The 19178-nt window shown below is 31.9% G+C and overlaps 2 protein-coding genes across 3 annotated transcripts; both read left to right on the top strand.

Annotated features, from left to right (window-relative positions):
* The first annotated feature begins 7676 nt into the window (after nt 1-7676).
* Nucleotides 7677-9678, top strand: LOC123212801 (F-box/kelch-repeat protein At1g22040-like). 2 transcript variants are annotated; one of them, XM_044631994.1, is made up of 2 exons: nt 7677-7814; nt 8088-9678. In XM_044631994.1, exon 2 carries the CDS (start codon nt 8128-8130, stop codon nt 9550-9552), a length of 1425 nt encoding a protein of 474 aa, XP_044487929.1. In that variant the 5' UTR covers nt 7677-7814; nt 8088-8127; the 3' UTR covers nt 9553-9678. The 2 variants fall into 2 exon arrangements, with proteins under 2 accessions (XP_044487929.1, XP_044487930.1); XM_044631995.1 differs by having other exon boundaries at nt 7695-7814; nt 8148-9678.
* Nucleotides 9679-15527: 5849 nt separating this feature from the next.
* Nucleotides 15528-16996, top strand: LOC123215010 (extracellular ribonuclease LE-like). The gene is made up of 4 exons (XM_044635042.1): nt 15528-15653; nt 15720-15875; nt 16415-16613; nt 16710-16996. Exons 1-4 carry the CDS (start codon nt 15549-15551, stop codon nt 16796-16798), a joined length of 549 nt encoding a protein of 182 aa, XP_044490977.1. The 5' UTR covers nt 15528-15548; the 3' UTR covers nt 16799-16996.
* Nucleotides 16997-19178: the final 2182 nt, after the last annotated feature.

Raw genomic sequence — 19178 nt, 5'->3', positions numbered from 1 at the left:
TTGGTTTCTCTAGAACTTGCCTTGATTCTTTCCTAGACCACATTGATACATGCAGGCATGAACATGATTAAGGCAATTTTTTTTGTTTTGAGCCGAGCCTAATAGCTTACCCTTGGATTAATTTTCTCTTGGTAAACACTTTTGAGCTGTATGGACTTTTTATTGATTGAAAATCCACATTACAAACCTTAACCCAAAAAAAAAAAACAAAAAAAACAAAAAATATATATATATATATATATCTGACCCAAGCTATAGAACCAGTGAGCATTGTTCATTATTATATGTATGGGAATGCAGTCGTAAAAAAAAAAAAAAAGGAGGGAGAAAGAAAAAAAAAGAGAAAAAAAAAGTACTAAAAAAAAAAAAAAACTTTAGTGAGGGGTGGTGATATAAAAGGTGAAAGATCCTTCCTTGTTTAGAATGAAAATTTCTCTTTTGAACTATTATTTTCCAATGAAAGAGTTTCAGATGGCTTTAAAGTTAGTAGTCAAATTTAAGGGTTGCTTGGTGGAGCGTTTGTTTGATATATTTGAGATTGAGTTGATGAACTTTTGCTCATTAGGTTTCAATGGCTTTTAAGCTACCTTACCAAATAATTCCTACCTTGACCCTAACCCCATTACAACCCTTGGAAAGACCTTATGATTTGTGTAATGCATGTAATCTAAGTGGTGGAGAATGAGAAGATATGCAAGCTTATGGTAGAACATTTCCAATGGAAGGAATTTGAGCGAAACACTAACCTTTCAACACATAAGAGTTGAGTGATTACTTCTGTAAGGTCTCCGTATTTAGTTATTTTAATTTTCAAGCGAAAATACTTGGTAAGTAATTTTAAGATTGCTTAGAATGTTGTTTATGAAGTGTTATGATGTTTTGAGAATTCGATTGTTGATGGCATTACAAAATTTTGAAAAAAAAAAAAAGTTTAAATTTGAGTTTGCCCGTGGACGAGCAAAAGCTAAGTGTGGGGGGATTTGATAAATTCATTATTTGCATATATTTATGTCATGATTTGCTTAGCTTTTGTTGTTAATTTGTCAGCTTATTAGTATTATTTTCTATGGTTTATCAGAAAGCAGGTTGAAAGATTAATTTGAGCAGATTTGGAGCAAAACTGAAGATATTTTGAGCAAAATCAGAGATTATGATTGGATATATCTTAAGAGACTAATCAAGGCAAGAAGATCAAATTGGAAAATCTTATCAAGTGATTACACTTTGGCCAATCAAAGAGGAGCCTAATTACAATCCAATTTGGAAAAGAAGTTGGTTAAATTGGGGAGGGAATCTGTCAAATAATTGAATTCCTTTTTTTTTTAGCCTTGATATCTTATCATTAAAATGTTTTTTTTTTACGTTAAATAGAGAAAAAAGGGGGAGGCAACTTTCATGTTATGTATTGTTTTTTTTCTCTCTACAATTTCTTCTTGGAAAATGAACGGCTAGTTTTATAGTTCGGTTCAAGGGGACGACTCTATCTCCATCATCGGTTGTGAGAAGTAAAGTTGTGATTCGTAATTCTTTGTATTCAAGTATTTGTTTCTTTCTTAATTCAATTTTATGCAATTAATTACTATTTCTCGCTTGTTGAATTGGTTTGAGATTGCATATATGCTTTCTAGTTCATCTCAATCCGTAATTGTTGTTAGGAATTAGAGTAAGAGGCAAAGTGAATTAACTGGTTACCTTCGTTTTTCATGTTAATTTACTAGGAAGAAATGAAACAAGTTGAATCATTTAAGCTTTTGAATGGTTGCTTGGAATAAATTGACATTCTCTGTTTTACGGCTTTTATTGAATGAATGAGAATTCTTCTTTCAATATTAAAATTGTTTTATGATAAGGAATTGATTGAAAGCTTTTTCCAGTTAATTTTACTATTGAATGTCTTAATTTCTTTTAGCTTTAAAGGAAATCGAATTTATTTGCTTGAATTAAAGATGATTATTTCACTTCTATGATCAATCAAATTTATGGAATGGATGTTTAACCCTTGAATTGGATTACTGTAATTGGATTGGTTTTCTTATTTATTTATTTATTTTTAAAACTCTTAATTAAAAAAAAATACATATATATAAAAACCTCACTCTCAATATTGGTTTTCTTTTCTAGGAAGTTTATAATAAAATTTCCCTTGGGATTCGACCTGGTTTTCACTGTCACACTACAATTTAAATTTTGTTGATAGTAAAAATTAGTATAATTTTTGGAGGTTTCGACGGATCACCAAAGAGCAAGGGCGAAGAGGTTCAAACAAGCTTTAAATTCATTTGTTCTTCATATCATGAGCAAGCATGTGGATTCAAACCATTTTAGTCCTTTGGAGATGCATTTTGAAGATTACAAGCTAGTTAGCTTAATTTCCTATTTTAAAGCTACTTAGTTTGTTTGTTCATTTTTTTTGGAGTTAATGAAGAATATTCAAGAAGATCCTAGAAGATTTCAAGAAAATTTTTTTGAGAATTAAGAATATTCAAGAAGATGCTAGAAGATTTCAAGAAAGATTCCTAAAGATTCAAGAATTAACTCATTCAAACTTCTTCCTTAGTTGCCCAAAAATATAGGAGTCGTTATTTAGTTAGGATTTGTTTTAGTTGTCTTTCCTTAAATTCTGCCTGCCTTATAGGGTTAGGAGAATATTTCTTTTTTTTTTTTTGTTGCCTAATTAGTAGTTAATTGGTAGCTAAATAATCTATATTTGCCAAATTCAATTAGGAGTGTTTTAAGAAGTTATTTTGTTTCCTTTCCACCAAGCTTTAGTTGCCTTATACTTGTTGGAAAGAGTTTTTGTTTCTCTATAAATAAGTGTATTCGGAAGCCTTAGAGAAGTAATAATTAGTCTTGTTATCCAAATTTAAAATTTAATCAAATGAGAGAAAATTTTTTTTCTTTATTTTATTCTTTGAAAACTCTACAAGCTCTTGTATTGTTTTCTAATTTTATCTTGTCATATCAATTGCAAAGTTTATTCCTAATCTTTAAAATTGTGTAACATACATCTTTTAATAACTAAGGTTCTTGTTTCTTTATAAACAAAGGGTTTTACTTCCATTAATTACTTTTACCATTACTTTGAACGATCCTAGGCAACGAATCAAAATTGGATATTAGGTTCTACTTTTGATATAGGTGGGGTTCGTATCATAGTGTACGACCATATCATGACATGCATGGAGGTTATGATTAATCAATAAATGATTCATTACTCTTGAGCATAGAAGAAGATATCTCACATGAGAATATGTATGACATTCATGGTTGCTTGAATTTGTGGTCATAATAGGATAAAGTTATAAACTAATCCATGTAAGTCATTAATGTGTATCAGTTCATATAGAGGAACCATTAAGATAAACACATTTCTATGTCTCAACCTCGAGAGATATTGATTGATGAAAAGATTGAATTACATATAACTATGATGTTGTAAAAACTTAAGAGATGTACGCTGACACTTGTCATCTAGATGGTCATGACGCTTTACTAAAGGCCAATCTTGGTCAATGTCTGAATTTGATCCAAATTCTGACACTATAGGTTCAATATAGAGCTTATAGGTCATACGCATATAAGGGTTAATTCAAACCTATAGGCAATGATCGTTTGATGACAATCCTAGTGTTTAGAGAAAGAGAGAATCTGGGTGACCATGCTTTGACCAAGTTTGACTTGGTGTGTATAATGTTATTTGGCACTATGCAAAATTAACATGTATGACACAACTAGACAAGCCTTGTCCAACCATGCAATGCATGTGACATACCAGGTGGCACTTTTTTGTGTCCTTAGTGCATAGTTTAATAAGTGCAAGTGTGCCACCCGTACACATATGTTGATGGAGATGTTGTTGGATTAAATTCTAATGAGACACAGATTCCTGCACACACAAATTATAGGTGTGACTTAATTAAAATCTAACATAACAAAATAACTACATACAATAAAGAACCCTAGTAGCCGCCTTGGTTTTTCCTAAATTTCTCTTTTCTTGTAAACACACCGATCATCCAACATAGGAGCCCTATCAACCTTCTTCCTAGACAACCTCCCGTGTTTGTGCTCCACGTGGATACTAGGACGACGCCTCAAGAAGATTGGATAACATTTGTTTCTTTGCCACGTGAAGACTTGAAGGAGCCGCCAAAAACACCTTATGGTTGTTTTGAATGTTCATGTTAAATATGTTTTAAAATAGGTATCCTGGTTAGGGTTTTACAATTTTATGATTTTTAAATTTTTAATTTCATTACGTTGCCAGTTATCAGTGTTTTAAAACCCTACAACGAATTCACAGTTTCAGTAGCGTAACCTCTTCCAAATTTCAATTCCTCAAAAGACCAATAAACGTAAATAGGGTTACAAGAAGGTTTGTTAACAACCTTCATTGTGTTCAATTACAAAAACAAAAATTTAATTACAATAAGTTTTTGTTATAATCAACATACATGTAAGTTTAATGACATAGATGGGATTTACTTGATTTAGCATAATTATATAATATAAGCTACAAAAATTTACACTTAAAATGAACTACTGATTAAAAGCTAATCACTAGTTATTGTTCAATTGCCCCATTTTGATATAATTATCAAATAAATGACATATTTTTGTTGATAGTTTAGATAGAGGAAAGGATTTGACTATTTATATATAAAAAAATATTAAAGAAATGCAACACTTGTTTTGAGTTTTTTCAGAACTTTTTTATAAATTAGTTATATAAAAGAAACAACTAACGAAGTTGTGAATTGTGATATGAAATACCTTCAACAAAGCCAAAAAAAAAAAAAAAATTCTTTAAGCAAACAAAAATAGTAAATGATAAAGTTTCGCAAGCCAACAAAACCACATAGTTTTTTAGCAAAGAAAACATAAGCAAAACCAATTCTACAATTAAGCAAGTGAGATATGAAATGCCTTCAACTAACGTTAGGTTGTCAACTTTAACAAAGCAAATAAAAGCAATAAATGACCAAGTTTCACAAGCCAATAAAACCTCATATTTTAGCACGGGTAAACAAAACTAGAACCAGTACTTTATTGTTAAGCAAAGGCCAAAGGACTAATTCCCATCCAAAGAATATTTTTTTTTCCAAATTTCCACCTTTTAATTTTGAAAATTCTATTTAATTACTCATAGGCTATTAAATATGTTAGTTTTAAGGGTAAAATCATAATTTTATCTATAATATTAAAAATAAACTAAAAATTTATCTCTTTTTCTCCTCTTAAACCCTAAACAATAACAATTTCCCCCTTAGACCAAGTTTTAAAAAATCACTTTTCCCCCTAGGGTTTAATTTCAATATCTGGCCACTTCCTCCAGTGCCATCTCTAACGATTTCTCTCTTCTAATGATTCCTCTTCCTCCAATGGTCTACCTCATCATCTCTTCTCTCTCTAACGATCATGCATTGCTCTTTTAGGAAGACAAATTGTTTGGGAAGACGATCATTTTCCCAAAAGAAGATGAGTCATCTTCCTCTTCCAGATGACTCATCCTTTTCTAGGAGACAACTGTCTTTCTAGATGAAGGCGATATCCCTTGTCTTCATTAGAGAAGACGACAAGCTTCATCTTCTCCACTTGAATAGTTGGTTAAAGAAGGGAGAGATGACGAGAGAGACACCATCGAAGGAAGAGCAAGTGTCGGGAGGAAGAGACTGCTAGTGATGGCATTGAAGATGTAGCCGAAATTGAAAACTAAACCCTAGGGGGAAAATGTTGTTTTTTAAAACTTGGCTAGAGAAAAATTGTTAGTTTTTATAGTTTAAGGGAGAAAAGAAGATAAAATTTTAAGGGGTTAGAGTTTCGTTAACTTTAACCATCTATAAGTGAGAAAATAAGATTTTTTTAGTTAAAAAGGTAATAACTTAAAAAATCAATAAACTTTGGGTGGGAATTAGTCCTTTGGCTTTAAGCAAATGAAAAATTCAGACTTGAGAAAGTTCCAAAAGTCAAATTCAATCGATTCTCCAAGCTTCTCGGGTTGATCACACCATAAGAAAAATGGTATCATATCCTACAATAAAACAAAATCAAACACTAACAAAAAAGAAAAAAGAAAATTAACAAAACGGAATATATACCAAAACAGAAAAGAATATCCACTGCAAATTAAAGAAGGATAATGGAGGCAACTTTGACGCCTCATTTACCTTTACCGAATGAAAATCATAGGGTTGGATGTTGAGCTTTTTAGTTTGAGATTTGAGAAGTAAGAAGAGTTTCTTCACTTTTGACTTTTGAGTTTGGAGAGAAGTTTAACTATAATTCTAGGTCTTTTGAATTTTGAATTTTTGATGTTTTTTAATTTTAATATTAAATAAAGTATGTAAACAGTAAATTTTTAAACCGAGTTTCTTTGTTTAAAGAATTTTTTTCCAATTAACCAAATTTTATCGGGTTTTGTAAGTCCCAAATTAGTCAACACTTACCTAAAAACCGAACCAAATCCTAGTTGAATTTGGTAAACCTAATGATTTAGTGTGATTTTGATAACACTATGATATTATCTTTGTGTGAATGTTATATGAGATAATTATGTAAAACTGAAATGCACAAAGGCCAAGCTACCCTATAGAAATATTGTTAAATCAACATTTTGAGTGCAACAAGGTAACAGTGGATTTGAGTCAAGCCAATTCGGCTTTGTTTGACGTTTGACTCGAATAAATCAAACTAAAGTTGTGGTAACCTTCATTCGATTTGATTAAGTCACTAATATATTTTTCTTTTCTATGATTTTTTAATTAGTTTTTTTTTTTTTATATAACTTTTCCTTTTTTCTCTTCTTCTCTAGTTGTTAGAACTCAATTTAGCTCAAATCTGTCTCTATAATTAAATTTTAAATGATAAGACTAATAATTTTAAAATATTATGAAATATGATAATAATGAAAATTGAAAAATTAAATAAACTATTATTATTCCATAATATTAAAATGAAAATTTTTAATTTTTTTATAAAAATCGTTGAAAATACAAAAAAAAATCAAGCTAATTAACATTTTATCCTAAAATTATTATTAAATATATCTTTATCTCTAATTTATATCAATTTTAATATAGTTACTTTTTAAATTTACTTAGGATGAGATAAAATAAGTTAAAAAATAATATCTAAATTAAAATATAATTTATTTATAATATTTAATTGTGTGAATGATACAAATTTTATTATAATAATTAAAAATATAATATAAATACTTATAAATTATTAAAACTAACTATTAATTTTAATAATGGTTGAAAAACTAATTTTTTTTTTAAATTTAAAAGATAAAAATTTTTATCATTTCATCGTAACTTGATTAGGAAACAATAAAATTATATATATCTATTTTTAGTATATAATTTATATATACAGATGAGATATTATCATATGATTAGATGTTTCTTTATCATATAATGACACATATTTTAAAATTATCTAATTATATAATGACATATTATTATATATATAAATTATATATAAAAAATAGATACACATAATATTATTCATTAAGAAAATAGTAGTTTGCCATATAGTTAAATAACTCTAAGGAAAACGTACAGTGTAAAATGTAGGCGTGGGTAGGTGACGTGGGTATGCTGCTGTGCAAGTTACGCTAGCCTCAACTTAAAAAAACATTAGAAAATAAAAAAAATAAAAGATAAAATAAACTATATAAATAAATAAATTGTGGGTTTAGTATTGATTTTGGGTTTCTTCGTCGCTGCGACGCTGGCAGTTTCATGATCCACAAACGATTACGCTTCTCAGCGGAAAGATTTTCCGTTTAACCAAACAGAGTTTCATTTCAGGTTTATCCCTTTAAACGCTTACAATGGTTACTTTTTTATAATTATCTTATTATTCCTTTTTTTTTTTTCGTTTTCTATTTCATTGTCCGTGAATTGGGAATTATTCTTTTTAGTTTCATTCAAACATTCGATTCGGTTAAGTCGCAGTAAAGAAAGTGAAATCTGATATTAGAAATTAAAATATAGGATTTCTATTAATTATGGTTAAATAAATTGTGTTTTTCTTTGCAAAATTGAATTCTGAGATGTATTCCTTGCCTTCGATGTTGACAGCTTATGTAACAAAGCTGACTCTACCAGTTTTAGGGTTTTAATGGGTGGTGTATTTAGCAGAAATAGTTCCAGGATAGGGGCAAGCGAGATTTTGCCAAATGAAAGTTGTAAGAGGCAGAGACTATCATCAAGCTTTTCTGAAGAAACCAAAAGATTGATTCCAAGTCTTCCCGATGAGATATCGCTTCAAATTCTAGCTAGACTTCCGAGAATATACTACTTGTATGTAAGATTAGTTTCGCGGGCTTGGAAAGCTGCTGTTATGAGCCGTGAACTGTTTACTCTGAGAAAGGAACTAGGAACAACTGAAGAATGGTTGTATTTATTAACGAAGGAGGATGATGGCAGGCTTTCCTGGTTAGCTTTGGATCCCTTGTCTGGAAGATGGCAAAGGTTGCCGCCACTACCTGGTGTTGCTTTTCAAGATGAATCGAGGAAGGTTTTACCGGCGCTTCAGATGTGGAATGCAGTGGGCTCAAGTATCAAAATTGCTGATGTTCTCAGGGGCTGGTTCAGGAGGAAGGATGCACCAGATGGGATGTCATTATGTGGGTGTGCTATTGGGGCTGTTGGTGGTTGCCTCTATGTTTTAGGGGGATTCTCTGGAGCTCTAGCCTTAAGACTTGTCTGGAGATATGATCCTCTTATGAATTCCTGGAGTGAAGTCAGTCCAATGTCAATTGGTAGAGCCTATTGTAAGACAGGAGTCATAAACAACAAGCTTTATGTTGTTGGAGGGGTTACTCGGGGCCGTGCTGGGCTGACCCCGCTCCAGTCTGCTGAAGTTTTTGATCCTCATACAGGTTTATGGTCCCAGATACCAAGTATGCCATTTTCAAAAGCTCAGGATATACCTACAGCCTTTCTGGCTGATTTATTGAAGCCCATCGCTACAGGAATGACAGCTTATAGAGGAAAATTGTATGTGCCTCAGAGTTTATATTTCTGGCCTTTTTTTGTTGACATCGGAGGAGAGATTTATGACCCAGATGAGAATTCATGGGATGAAATCCCAGTTGGGATGGGTGAGGGTTGGCCTATCAGACAGGCTGGAACAAAATTGAGTGTCACAGTGGAAGGTGAGTTGTATGCACTAGATCATTCTGGTGCACTTGAAAGTCCAAGGATCAAGGTATATGATTTCCAAGATGATACTTGGAAAGTTGTGGTTGGTGATGTTCCTATACTAGAATTTATGGATTCAGGGTCTCCTTATCTACTTGCCGGTTTACAGAAAAGGCTTCATGTGCTCACCAAGGATGCCAATCACAATATCTTAGTCCTGCAGGCTAATGTACAAAAACATTTATCTTCCTTATCATCAGCTTCATCATTTTCATTACATGACTCTTTAGATGAATGTGCTGAATCAACTGTAGAATCTTATACAGACCCTTGGAAGGTAATTGCAACAAGGTGCGCTAGATCTACTGAGCTTGTTAGTTGTCAAACCCTGGAAATTTGATGCTACTGAGCACGGGAAGCTTAACTTCTTTGATGATTTTTTTTTAAAATCTTTTTTCCTTTTCTCCCTAAACGTTGTTGAATGTGGTTATATTATTTGGATGGGGTTTTGTGATTGACTGTTTTATCTTGGGTTTGGTGATTGCAATGTTTTATTTAGGCAGACTAAAGATGTCGTGCCAGCCCAAGGAATGGCCCAAGCCTCTATTTTTTGCAGGGCTTGGGCAGACACAACCCACCATTGTGGTGAGCCATGCCAACCCTGTAGGCTGACCAGCTTGTGCCACAGGCTTAGCTTTCAGGCTCCCAGCTGTCTCGACCCAACATGATATTACGCCCAATTTTTTTAAAAAATAAAATAATTATTAAAATAAAAAAATTATAAGTTTTTATAAGAGATCAACGTTTTAGACTTAAAAAAAAATTGGGTTCTTTGGATTAATCTTATATATGTGAAACAACTAAAATTTAAGTATAGTTGGAACATGATATTGAATATTTATTTATAATGGATAAATGAAATTAGTGATTTTATTTTTTTAAATGTGAAACACTTTTGCAAGAGTGTAAAATGTAAAAGTGTGTCACATATGAAAGAATAAGCAAATTAGAAGTTTCAACCAAACTCAAATTTTGGATTTCATATTGGTGAGATTAATCATGAGAATTCAATTCACCCATTATGAATAAGTTTTTCTTCTTTGGAATCATAATTTAATTTTTTAACATATTTTCTTTTATTAGAAAACATAATCTTGAAAATTATTTAATAAAAAAATTATTTTTTTTTCAAAATTAATGTGTTGGGTCGGTAAAGGTTTGAGGATGGCTTATTAAGGGTCAATACGACACAACCCGACCATATATTTATAGAGTCGTGCATGTGTCTTGTATTTTTTTGGGTTGACCTGCATGAAAGCTTGTGATTGTGGGCTTTGAGCTTGGCACAACTAGTAGGCATGATGACTCATGCTAAAATTGACCCAACGCACTATCATGTCTACTTTCATATCCAAAGCATGACCTTTTGAAAAGGGTGGATAGTGGCTTGGGTTAATAAATGGTTGGATTGTTTGATCTAGCACTCATATTGATAAATTATATTATAATAATATTTAAAAGCACTTGTGTAACTAAATATTAAATATAACATTTGAATAATGTTTAATAAAAAACTAATTTGACTTAGTAATACAAGGAAAAGTGTGAAGGGTTAGTTTTTTATGTATCCAAATAAAATAAACATAGTAGAAAAAATAAAATTTTGGATTGAAATGACTATTTGCCTTAGGATCAAGAGCATATCATACATGTAATCTATGTGTTAGGAAAGTTATACTTGCTTTTAGATGCTCTTTCACTTTGAATTTGTCTTGAATAAATTTATGCTTCATTTGATAGATAAATGAGGCTTTACTCATCGACATAGAGGCTCTGTGACGTTAGAGAGTCTCATAAGTGCTAGTCAGTGTATAGAAGGTGAGTCTGCATGGAGATTGAGAGAGAAAAATTGTAAGAGAATAATTTCTCTCTCTTTGGTATAATTTGACAAGGATGAGTGTGGTGGCTAAGGTTATGAAAAGATTGAAATTTATGTAATAACCCTAGTTTTTGTGTGTTTCATGCTTATATGACAATGATTATTTTGATAACTAGATTGTTGCTTGTGGCTTTACTTTTGGATATATTTTATGATAAGACATGATAGAAAATATAAGATGTACTGAGGTTTTGTTTGATATGAAAATATGTAGAGATTGGCCTAAGAATAAGATTGCAGATCTACAAGCATGATTATTCCAAGGATAGTCATGATTGTGTCATACATATTTCTATACAAATTATATGTCATAAACGGTCGTGCATGAACCATTACACATCCATACACGCAATAGCTTAAGTTTTTTTAATGATCGATGGATGCTCACTTGGAGGACATGCATGACCATTTGTGACACATAGATTAGGTCATGGTGGACGATTGTATAGAAGAAGTGTACAATTGTTCACAATGTAAGAAAATGATTATACTTCTAGAGTTTAAGTACGATTGTGAAAGAGAAATTATTGATCATTCATGGCAAAAGGTGTACACCTGTGCATAAGACATGCATGCCTATACATAGTGGCACGATTAAAGGAACCTTATGCATGAGGAAGTTTTGCATACTACAGGTGTGTACACTTGTACACTCGACCACACATGACTGTACATTAATTCATGACCAAAGTTACCTATAAGTAGATAACCTATGCATAGGAATACAAGATTGTGAGCCCTATGATGTATGATTGTACATCTAAGAAGTAAAAGAAATTAAGTCAGTCTTGAACCTTATTATTAGTAAAGTTGTTTATAAGGATAACAAAGGCATATAAGGTATGTCGTAGTACCAAGTCATGCCTAGAGAGTGAAATACAAAAATGAGGGTAAAAGAGAAAGACAAGTTATGGTTAAAGTTACTTATGAGCCTGAGTTAAGTTTGTGCCTTGAGATGCATGCATGCTCATATATAATATGTTTCATGAGGTCATTGCGAGGAGACGCCTGTAAGATTCTCTCTATATAAACTCATAGTATGACACTACTCGTAATAGAGCATAATATTCTGTAATAGGGTATAGTAGCTTATAGTAGAGCATAGTAGCCCACAATCAGGCCAAAAGTGTGTGTAACACCCTTATGTATATTCTAGGGGCATTAGTGTCCTTTCTCCAAAATTTTAATTGTGGGTTTAGGTCATATTAAGGTCAAATTTAGGTTAAAATCAAAAATAGAATTTTAATCAGGCTAAAACCATATTAGGCATTATGTGAGCTTGGTGTTTGGCCTATGCATGTATGGATTAAAGAAAAAATAATAATAAAAAGATTCCAAAATAAGTGGGATTTCCACCTATAGAAGCCGATTATTACTAAGAGTTTTTATTTCACTCAAACAATGAAAAAGAGAGAGAATTGGAAGGAGAAGAGACAACTGGTGGAAAAGGGTAGAATTCTGGTAGCCTTAGGGTGATCTCCAATAGCCAAAAATCTTAAGGAAGAAGAGGAAAAAATCCAAGTAGGATGACTTCCTACCCAGTTTTGCATGGATTCTCTTGAAACTTTGGCTTGTTGTAATTGTTGGATATATCATGGATTTAATGCTAGTTCTTGAAGCCAAATTCTTTGGCTTGAGTCAAACGAACTAGATTTTAGTAATACTTTACCCTGAATGATAGGATATTCAGAGTGAGGTGTTCTAATGTGTGTAGAGAAAGGAAATCGCATAGTATATAAGTCACATGACTAAGGTGCCAAATTTGTATTTCCATCTAGTTCAATTGACTCAAATGTTTAAGTTATCTATAAAAGTTCTAAGTGTTTTCACTCGAGTTTCCAAGTATTTAAAGAGAGAGTCATCAAAATATAATGTAACACCCTCAAGTACGCTCTAGGAACATATCTGTCCTTCCTTTAGCTTTAGATTCGAACTCAAAATGCCTAGGGCTAAAATCTAAATAAGAATTCATATTTTTAGCCTTATGTATGGTTGTGCACAAGGAGGTGTATGTGTTGGGTTTTTGTGATCTAAATTTTTTGGACCACAAAACCCTATCACCAAGATCTAAGGGTTGTTATACATATAAAAAAAGAATTTTGGATTGCAAACATGCATTTGATGACTCCTTCAAATTAGAATTCACCTCAAATTCATTTTGAACACTTCCAGTACTCCCTGCAATGTAGTAGCGACTCTACTCATTCGTACAGAGGAAACCACAAACATATGACAATATGAAAGACTTGTTTGAGGCACAAGTGATTGCTAGATCATTGAGAATTCATGAATGAGGAGTAGAACTTTTGAGAGAATTCCTTCTTTCTAAGGTAGGCAGCTAGGATTAAAAAAATCTTAACGAATTATAATAAATATCTTTATTTATATGTAACAAATCATAATTATAATCCAATTCTTTATTGTAACATTCCTGGTCCAATTGTTTAATCTACTATTAAGATATTGTTTACTTTAGACATATAGTCCATCACATTTTTGCTTTTTATCTTTGCAACCTAAAACATGCTTAACAACTTAGGTACCCAACATCTCTCACATGTTTTGCTAATTAAAATTTACCTTTATAAGACTCAGTAACCTTATTCAGGTTTATCCTACCATCGCTTAAAAAGATATGTATAGTGGTTATATCCAATAGCCTAACCCATATCAAGATGTTATTCACTTTTAACACATAATATGCCCATACATACAATCTGTGAAATTCAATTTCTTCGGCGAATGGATGTGTAGCAAAACATGCATCTATGGCTTCAATGAGTTTTCCAACATTATATATGATTGTTTATTGAGTAAGGATGGCCATGCATGGTTGGAAAAGTAGATGAATCAATAAGATGGGTACGTTGAAAAGGATGAATAGAATCTAGAGACGTACACATGTGCTTATGTGTAGGTCACGCTTGTACATCTTCCTTCTTTATTTTTCATTTTATTCATTATTTTGAATTTTTTTTCAGTTTATATAAATTTAAGGTTAAGGAAAATAAATTGCAATAGACTGAGGTACAAATAAAAGATTTTAGTGGTCAAATACAATAAATCATCCACTTCTACAGTTGAAGTTACTGGTAACAAATGTTTATGATAGTTTTTGGTAATTAATGGGTCTAAAAGTTTTGTGAGTTTCAAGGGGTTTGAACTCCCACTTTCGTTCCAAAATATCATGTTGTTTTTAGTAACCAAACACACCTTTAAAACACACTTCCCATAGTTAGATAATTAGTGTTAAGCAATAGAGCTAGTAATTTTTGATATGACCTATTAACCCAAAACAATCTAAAACTAAATTGGCTCATGTTTGGATTGATACAAAATCAATCCTATAACAGCATCAAGCGTGCTTCACGGGCATATTAGTCCTTTCCCTTATCTTGCATTCAAATCAAATTGAGTAAGGTTAGAATTGAAATTCCAATTATGATCTTGGCCTGATGTATGATTGTGCATAGAAGAGTCACACCGGTACATTAACCTACAACGTGGAATGACATGCCAAAAAATTAAAAAGATGTGCACCCATGCATCCTAAGAATGTATGACGGTACATGACATTCGTAAACAAGTCTTGTTTAAGGACAAATTTCCATAAGGGTGAGGATTTTAGGGGACATATTCCCCTCCCATTCTTTGAAACGGAGATAGAGCGAGTTCTTTAGAGATGAGAGTCATCCAACCACCAAAGTGAAGAATCCTAACAGGAGTGAAGGCTTTCAATGACCAAGGAAAAGAGAGAATCAACTCTGAAGTTTGATAGTGGGAGTAAAGTGATATTTATACTTAAATAGTTTTGGAATGATAGATTTTGGACTTCATTAGTTTGGTTATAAAGAAAACTTAAACTTGATTGATAATGGTCTAGTAAATCTTTTTTTTTTTTTTTTATCTCTATTATTTGGTATTAGAGTCAAATCTTGATCCATAAATGAAAAATATAGAGACCTAGTTAGTCATATTTTATAGCACAATCATATTAAGACTTACAATTATTTTCAGTTAAGACTAACGATATAGGATAAGATAAAAATTTTAGAGATATAATTAACCTTGTAATATTTAATTAGTTATGTTCTATGTTTGAGAGACTATAATTTAATCTTGGCTATATATTATATTTGAAATTATTGTTTTTATAATTTGAAATTTGATTATCACTGCCTCAACTAAATAAACAACAGCTTAAACAATTTAGATATTTAGGGTGCACCTTTTATTGAGTCGATTTCTCAACCTAACTGCTTGACTTGCACGGTCTGCTGCCCATCAGCATCAACTGGATTATCGTGTCACCAGACAATATGAAAGCAATGATGAGCCGAATTATGAAAAGCGTGGGGATTCCTTACACACGTTAACGCCTAACTGAACTTAATTCATTATAATTTAAACAACCTCCCATTTTCATCTACCAGAGAAAACAGAAAAGAAAAGGAAAGATGAACTCTAAATTCTGCTTTCTCTTTATCAAACTTGTAATCATTCAGTCTCTGTCAGTTCTTTGTGTTTCCCAGAGCTTCGATTTCTTCTACTTTGTTCAACAAGTGAGTGGTAATCTTTTGTTAGCTTTGTGTTGTATCAAGTTGAGTTTATATTTTGTTATTATACAGTGGCCAGGTTCATATTGTGACACATCGCAAAGTTGCTGCTATCCAACTTCGGGAAAACCTGCAGCAGACTTCAGCATTCATGGCCTCTGGCCTAATTATAACGATGGCACCTATCCATCAAATTGTGATCCCAATAATCCCTTTGATAAATCTAAGGTATTTCATTTTGTAAATCTAATTAATATAATGTTTTTATTAAACCATTATAAAATTGATTAAATTGCTTGAACATATAAAACTGTAAACAAAATCGTGTCCAATGATATATTATATTTACCCAAAAAAACATACATTAGACAATTCGGCTTTCTGGAAGTGAATACTTTTTTGAACTCTTTTGAGACTCATTTGGTTTTTGATTTAAACATAACTTTCAAAAACTATACAAAATTAATTTGAATATCAATTTTTTTTTTTGGTACATTGAATCTCAGTATATATATTTTTTTAATATGAAGATGTTTAATATATATTTTTAGAGTTAAAGAAATAAATTTTGAAAAAAAAAATATTTGTTTTTAAAACATTTTAATATTTTTTTTCAACCAAACCTACTGTAAGATAATTTAAAAAAAAAAACTTTAAATCCTTCTACTAAAAAAAAAAACCATTATATTTGAATTTCATATATATATATCATACGAATGTTTCTTTCTTTCTTTCCTTTTTTAAGTTGTCTAATTTTCATTTTACAGATTTCAGATCTAACGGGCAGTATGGAAAAGAGTTGGCCATCACTGGCTTGTCCAAGCAGCGATGGGTTCAGCTTTTGGTCACATGAATGGGATAAACATGGAACCTGCTCAGAATCTGTGCTTAACCAACATGATTACTTCCAAGCTGCTCTCGACTTAAAAAACCAAGTCGATATCCTCCAAACTCTAAAGACGGCAGGTATCTACCATTAATGCAATACTTACAAAATATCATTATGTATATTATATAATATATAGAGATTTTATGTTTCTGATTATATATTTGATGGTATAGGAGTCGAACCAAATGGAGAGTTTTATAGCTTGGAGAGCATTAAAGATGCTATAAAAGAAGGAAGTGGGTACACCCCATGGATTGAATGAAATAACGATGAATCAGGAAACCACCAGCTTTACCAGATTTATTTGTGTGTAGACACTTCTGCCTCCAATTTCATAGAATGTTCAGTTTTTCCAAAGGGAAATTGTGGCTCCAACGTTGAATTCCCTTCTTTCTAATATGAGTATTATATCACTTTTAATGAATTTAATTTGCTGATTTAGATCTAACTACAAACACTTTGTTGCATTCTTATTGTATTATTCCAATTTGCAATGATAAAAGTGCAGTGTGTTTATTAAAATAGCTTGCCACAAGTATAATTTACATCTTCAATGACCGAAACACAATGTAAACTGATACAGAAAAAGTGGCCAAATTGGTGATCTTAATTAACGACATAACAAGCATATAGGGAGTTTGTTGTTTATCCAAATAATCACATCAAATTCAATGGCAGCAAGCAACATATATGTAGGGGTGTTCAAAATTATCCGGTAACCGAATCGAATCGATTTTTAAACCGAAAACTGAACCGAAAAATAGGTTATTTGAAAAATCGGTTCGGATACCGGTTCAAAAATATATATAAACCGAATTTTCGGTTTGGTTACTGGTTTGCCTATTTTTGAAAACCGGTTAACCGAACCGAACCGGTTTTTAAAAAATTGAATAAAATATTAATAAAATATTGAATATATTTTCAAAAAATTAGAAAAAAATAATAAAATATGATAATTTTTTGAAATTCAGTTCAAAAATTGGTTAACCGAAATTTCGGTTTGGTTTAAAATCGGTTAATCTTTAAATCGATTCGGTTTCGGTTCATGATTTTTTCCAAACCGAAAATTCGGTTCGGTTCAAAAAATTGGCAAAGCGGTTCGGTTAACCGCTTTTGAACACCCTTACATATATGTGATAGTCCCCTCCAAAAGTAATGTCTCCAGAAGGAGATGTCACTACTTAGACTATTTGAGCTTGTATTTATTTCAAAAACTCATAAATTCTTTAAAAGGAAACATTATTTATAAAATTTATGAAAATTATAAAAATACCCTATATAATGAAAACTGTTGGAAGCATACAAAAGATATAATAAAAATATAAACATAATCATAGTGTCACAAAAATGTTTAGCCAAGTGCATAAAAACAAACATCAATACATAAACTGATAAAAATATAAAATGACGGAAATGCCCACTCAGCTCTATGCCTATTGACTGCTGCTCATCCCATATCCATCATGATTACTTGTATTTATACACATAAAAATAGGAGAGAGTGATGAGATACCCAATAAGTAGGAGACTTTATTCTTAATTTTTACATAGTCCCCAAAATGCGCTTGGCTCGACCTATATTATCTCTGTCATTCGAAGTCAGACATTAAACTCGCATTAGGATGATGATAGGTCATATGTCTCATCTTTGTGCTCATACTAAACTAAGAATATCTAGGCTATATGCTAAAACTCTGGGGTAGAGCTATGACCTACTCAGTCTTTGAGGAACCACTCTCTAACTTCCTAACTAGTGTGACTATAGAATCTCTAAGGTTAATTGTGTCCCACTCAATCACTAAGGAATCACTCCATGGATTTCTAACTGTTGTGATCATAACATCTCTCGGTGAAATCCTCATCATTTGGAACTTGTGTCTATAGTTGTATACTAGGCTGATTGGAATGGATCGCATACAGAGATTTGACACCTTGGCTACATGAGCCCTCTCTCTGTTCCACTGCATCAAAACATAATCTCAACTAGGCTTTTTTGTGAGTAAGTACCACATTGCAAATACAGTGTTCCACCGTGGATGTGTCCTACTACATGCGATGTAGGAATATGTACTCATAGTGCCCTTTCATAATGATCCTATAATGTCTAACATGCATGCATCTCGAGCCTCAAATCATCTTGGGCTCATTATAGCTTTCACCCAAATCATATCACGTGTTTACTTAAATCTTATTTCTTAGGCTTATAATGTATTATTGCGTACTCAGAATCTTTATACTAAGTCTCAGGACAACCCCTCAACCTCTAGGCTAGTTCCTTTTTTTTCTTTATTCTACCTTTCCTACACGAGTATATTTTCTAGGATACACGGGCGTGTATCCCTTTTTAAACATACACAACCTAATCTACTTGTGGCCTCTCCTTATATGAGCAAATTCAACCACACACGGGGGTGTAGCTTCATGAACATAGATGTGTGCCCTTCTTACACATAGCCTACTTTCCATTTTTAAAACTTATCTTGACCGTTATACTTTTTAGGGATATTTTAGTCATTACACCCCATACATGATCATGTAAAAGTCATACACGGGTAACCTTCATGCCCTAGTTAACCACTTAACGATCAATGACATTTAACAGTCATCGGATCAGCGAAAAACTTAATCCACTTTTTGGGTTT

The sequence above is a fragment of the Mangifera indica genome, chromosome 4 (assembly GCF_011075055.1).
Source record: "Mangifera indica cultivar Alphonso chromosome 4, CATAS_Mindica_2.1, whole genome shotgun sequence".
In the NCBI taxonomy this organism is placed as follows: domain Eukaryota; kingdom Viridiplantae; phylum Streptophyta; class Magnoliopsida; order Sapindales; family Anacardiaceae; genus Mangifera; species Mangifera indica.
Note: the sequence above shows the minus strand (reverse complement) of the source record. Positions and strands in the feature narration are given on the sequence as shown.

Bases quoted from the DNA above. Each gene is read 5' to 3' on its own strand.
- LOC123212801 (XM_044631994.1), top strand. From the start codon at position 8,128: ATGGGTGGTGTATTTAGCAGAAATAGTTCCAGGATAGGGGCAAGCGAG.
- LOC123215010 (XM_044635042.1), top strand. From the start codon at position 15,549: ATGAACTCTAAATTCTGCTTTCTCTTTATCAAACTTGTAATCATTCAG. The intron at 15,876-16,414 runs GTATTTCATTTT...TTCATTTTACAG, and splicing joins ATCCCTTTGATAAATCTAAG to ATTTCAGATCTAACGGGCAG. The intron at 16,614-16,709 runs GTATCTACCATT...TTGATGGTATAG, and splicing joins CCAAACTCTAAAGACGGCAG to GAGTCGAACCAAATGGAGAG.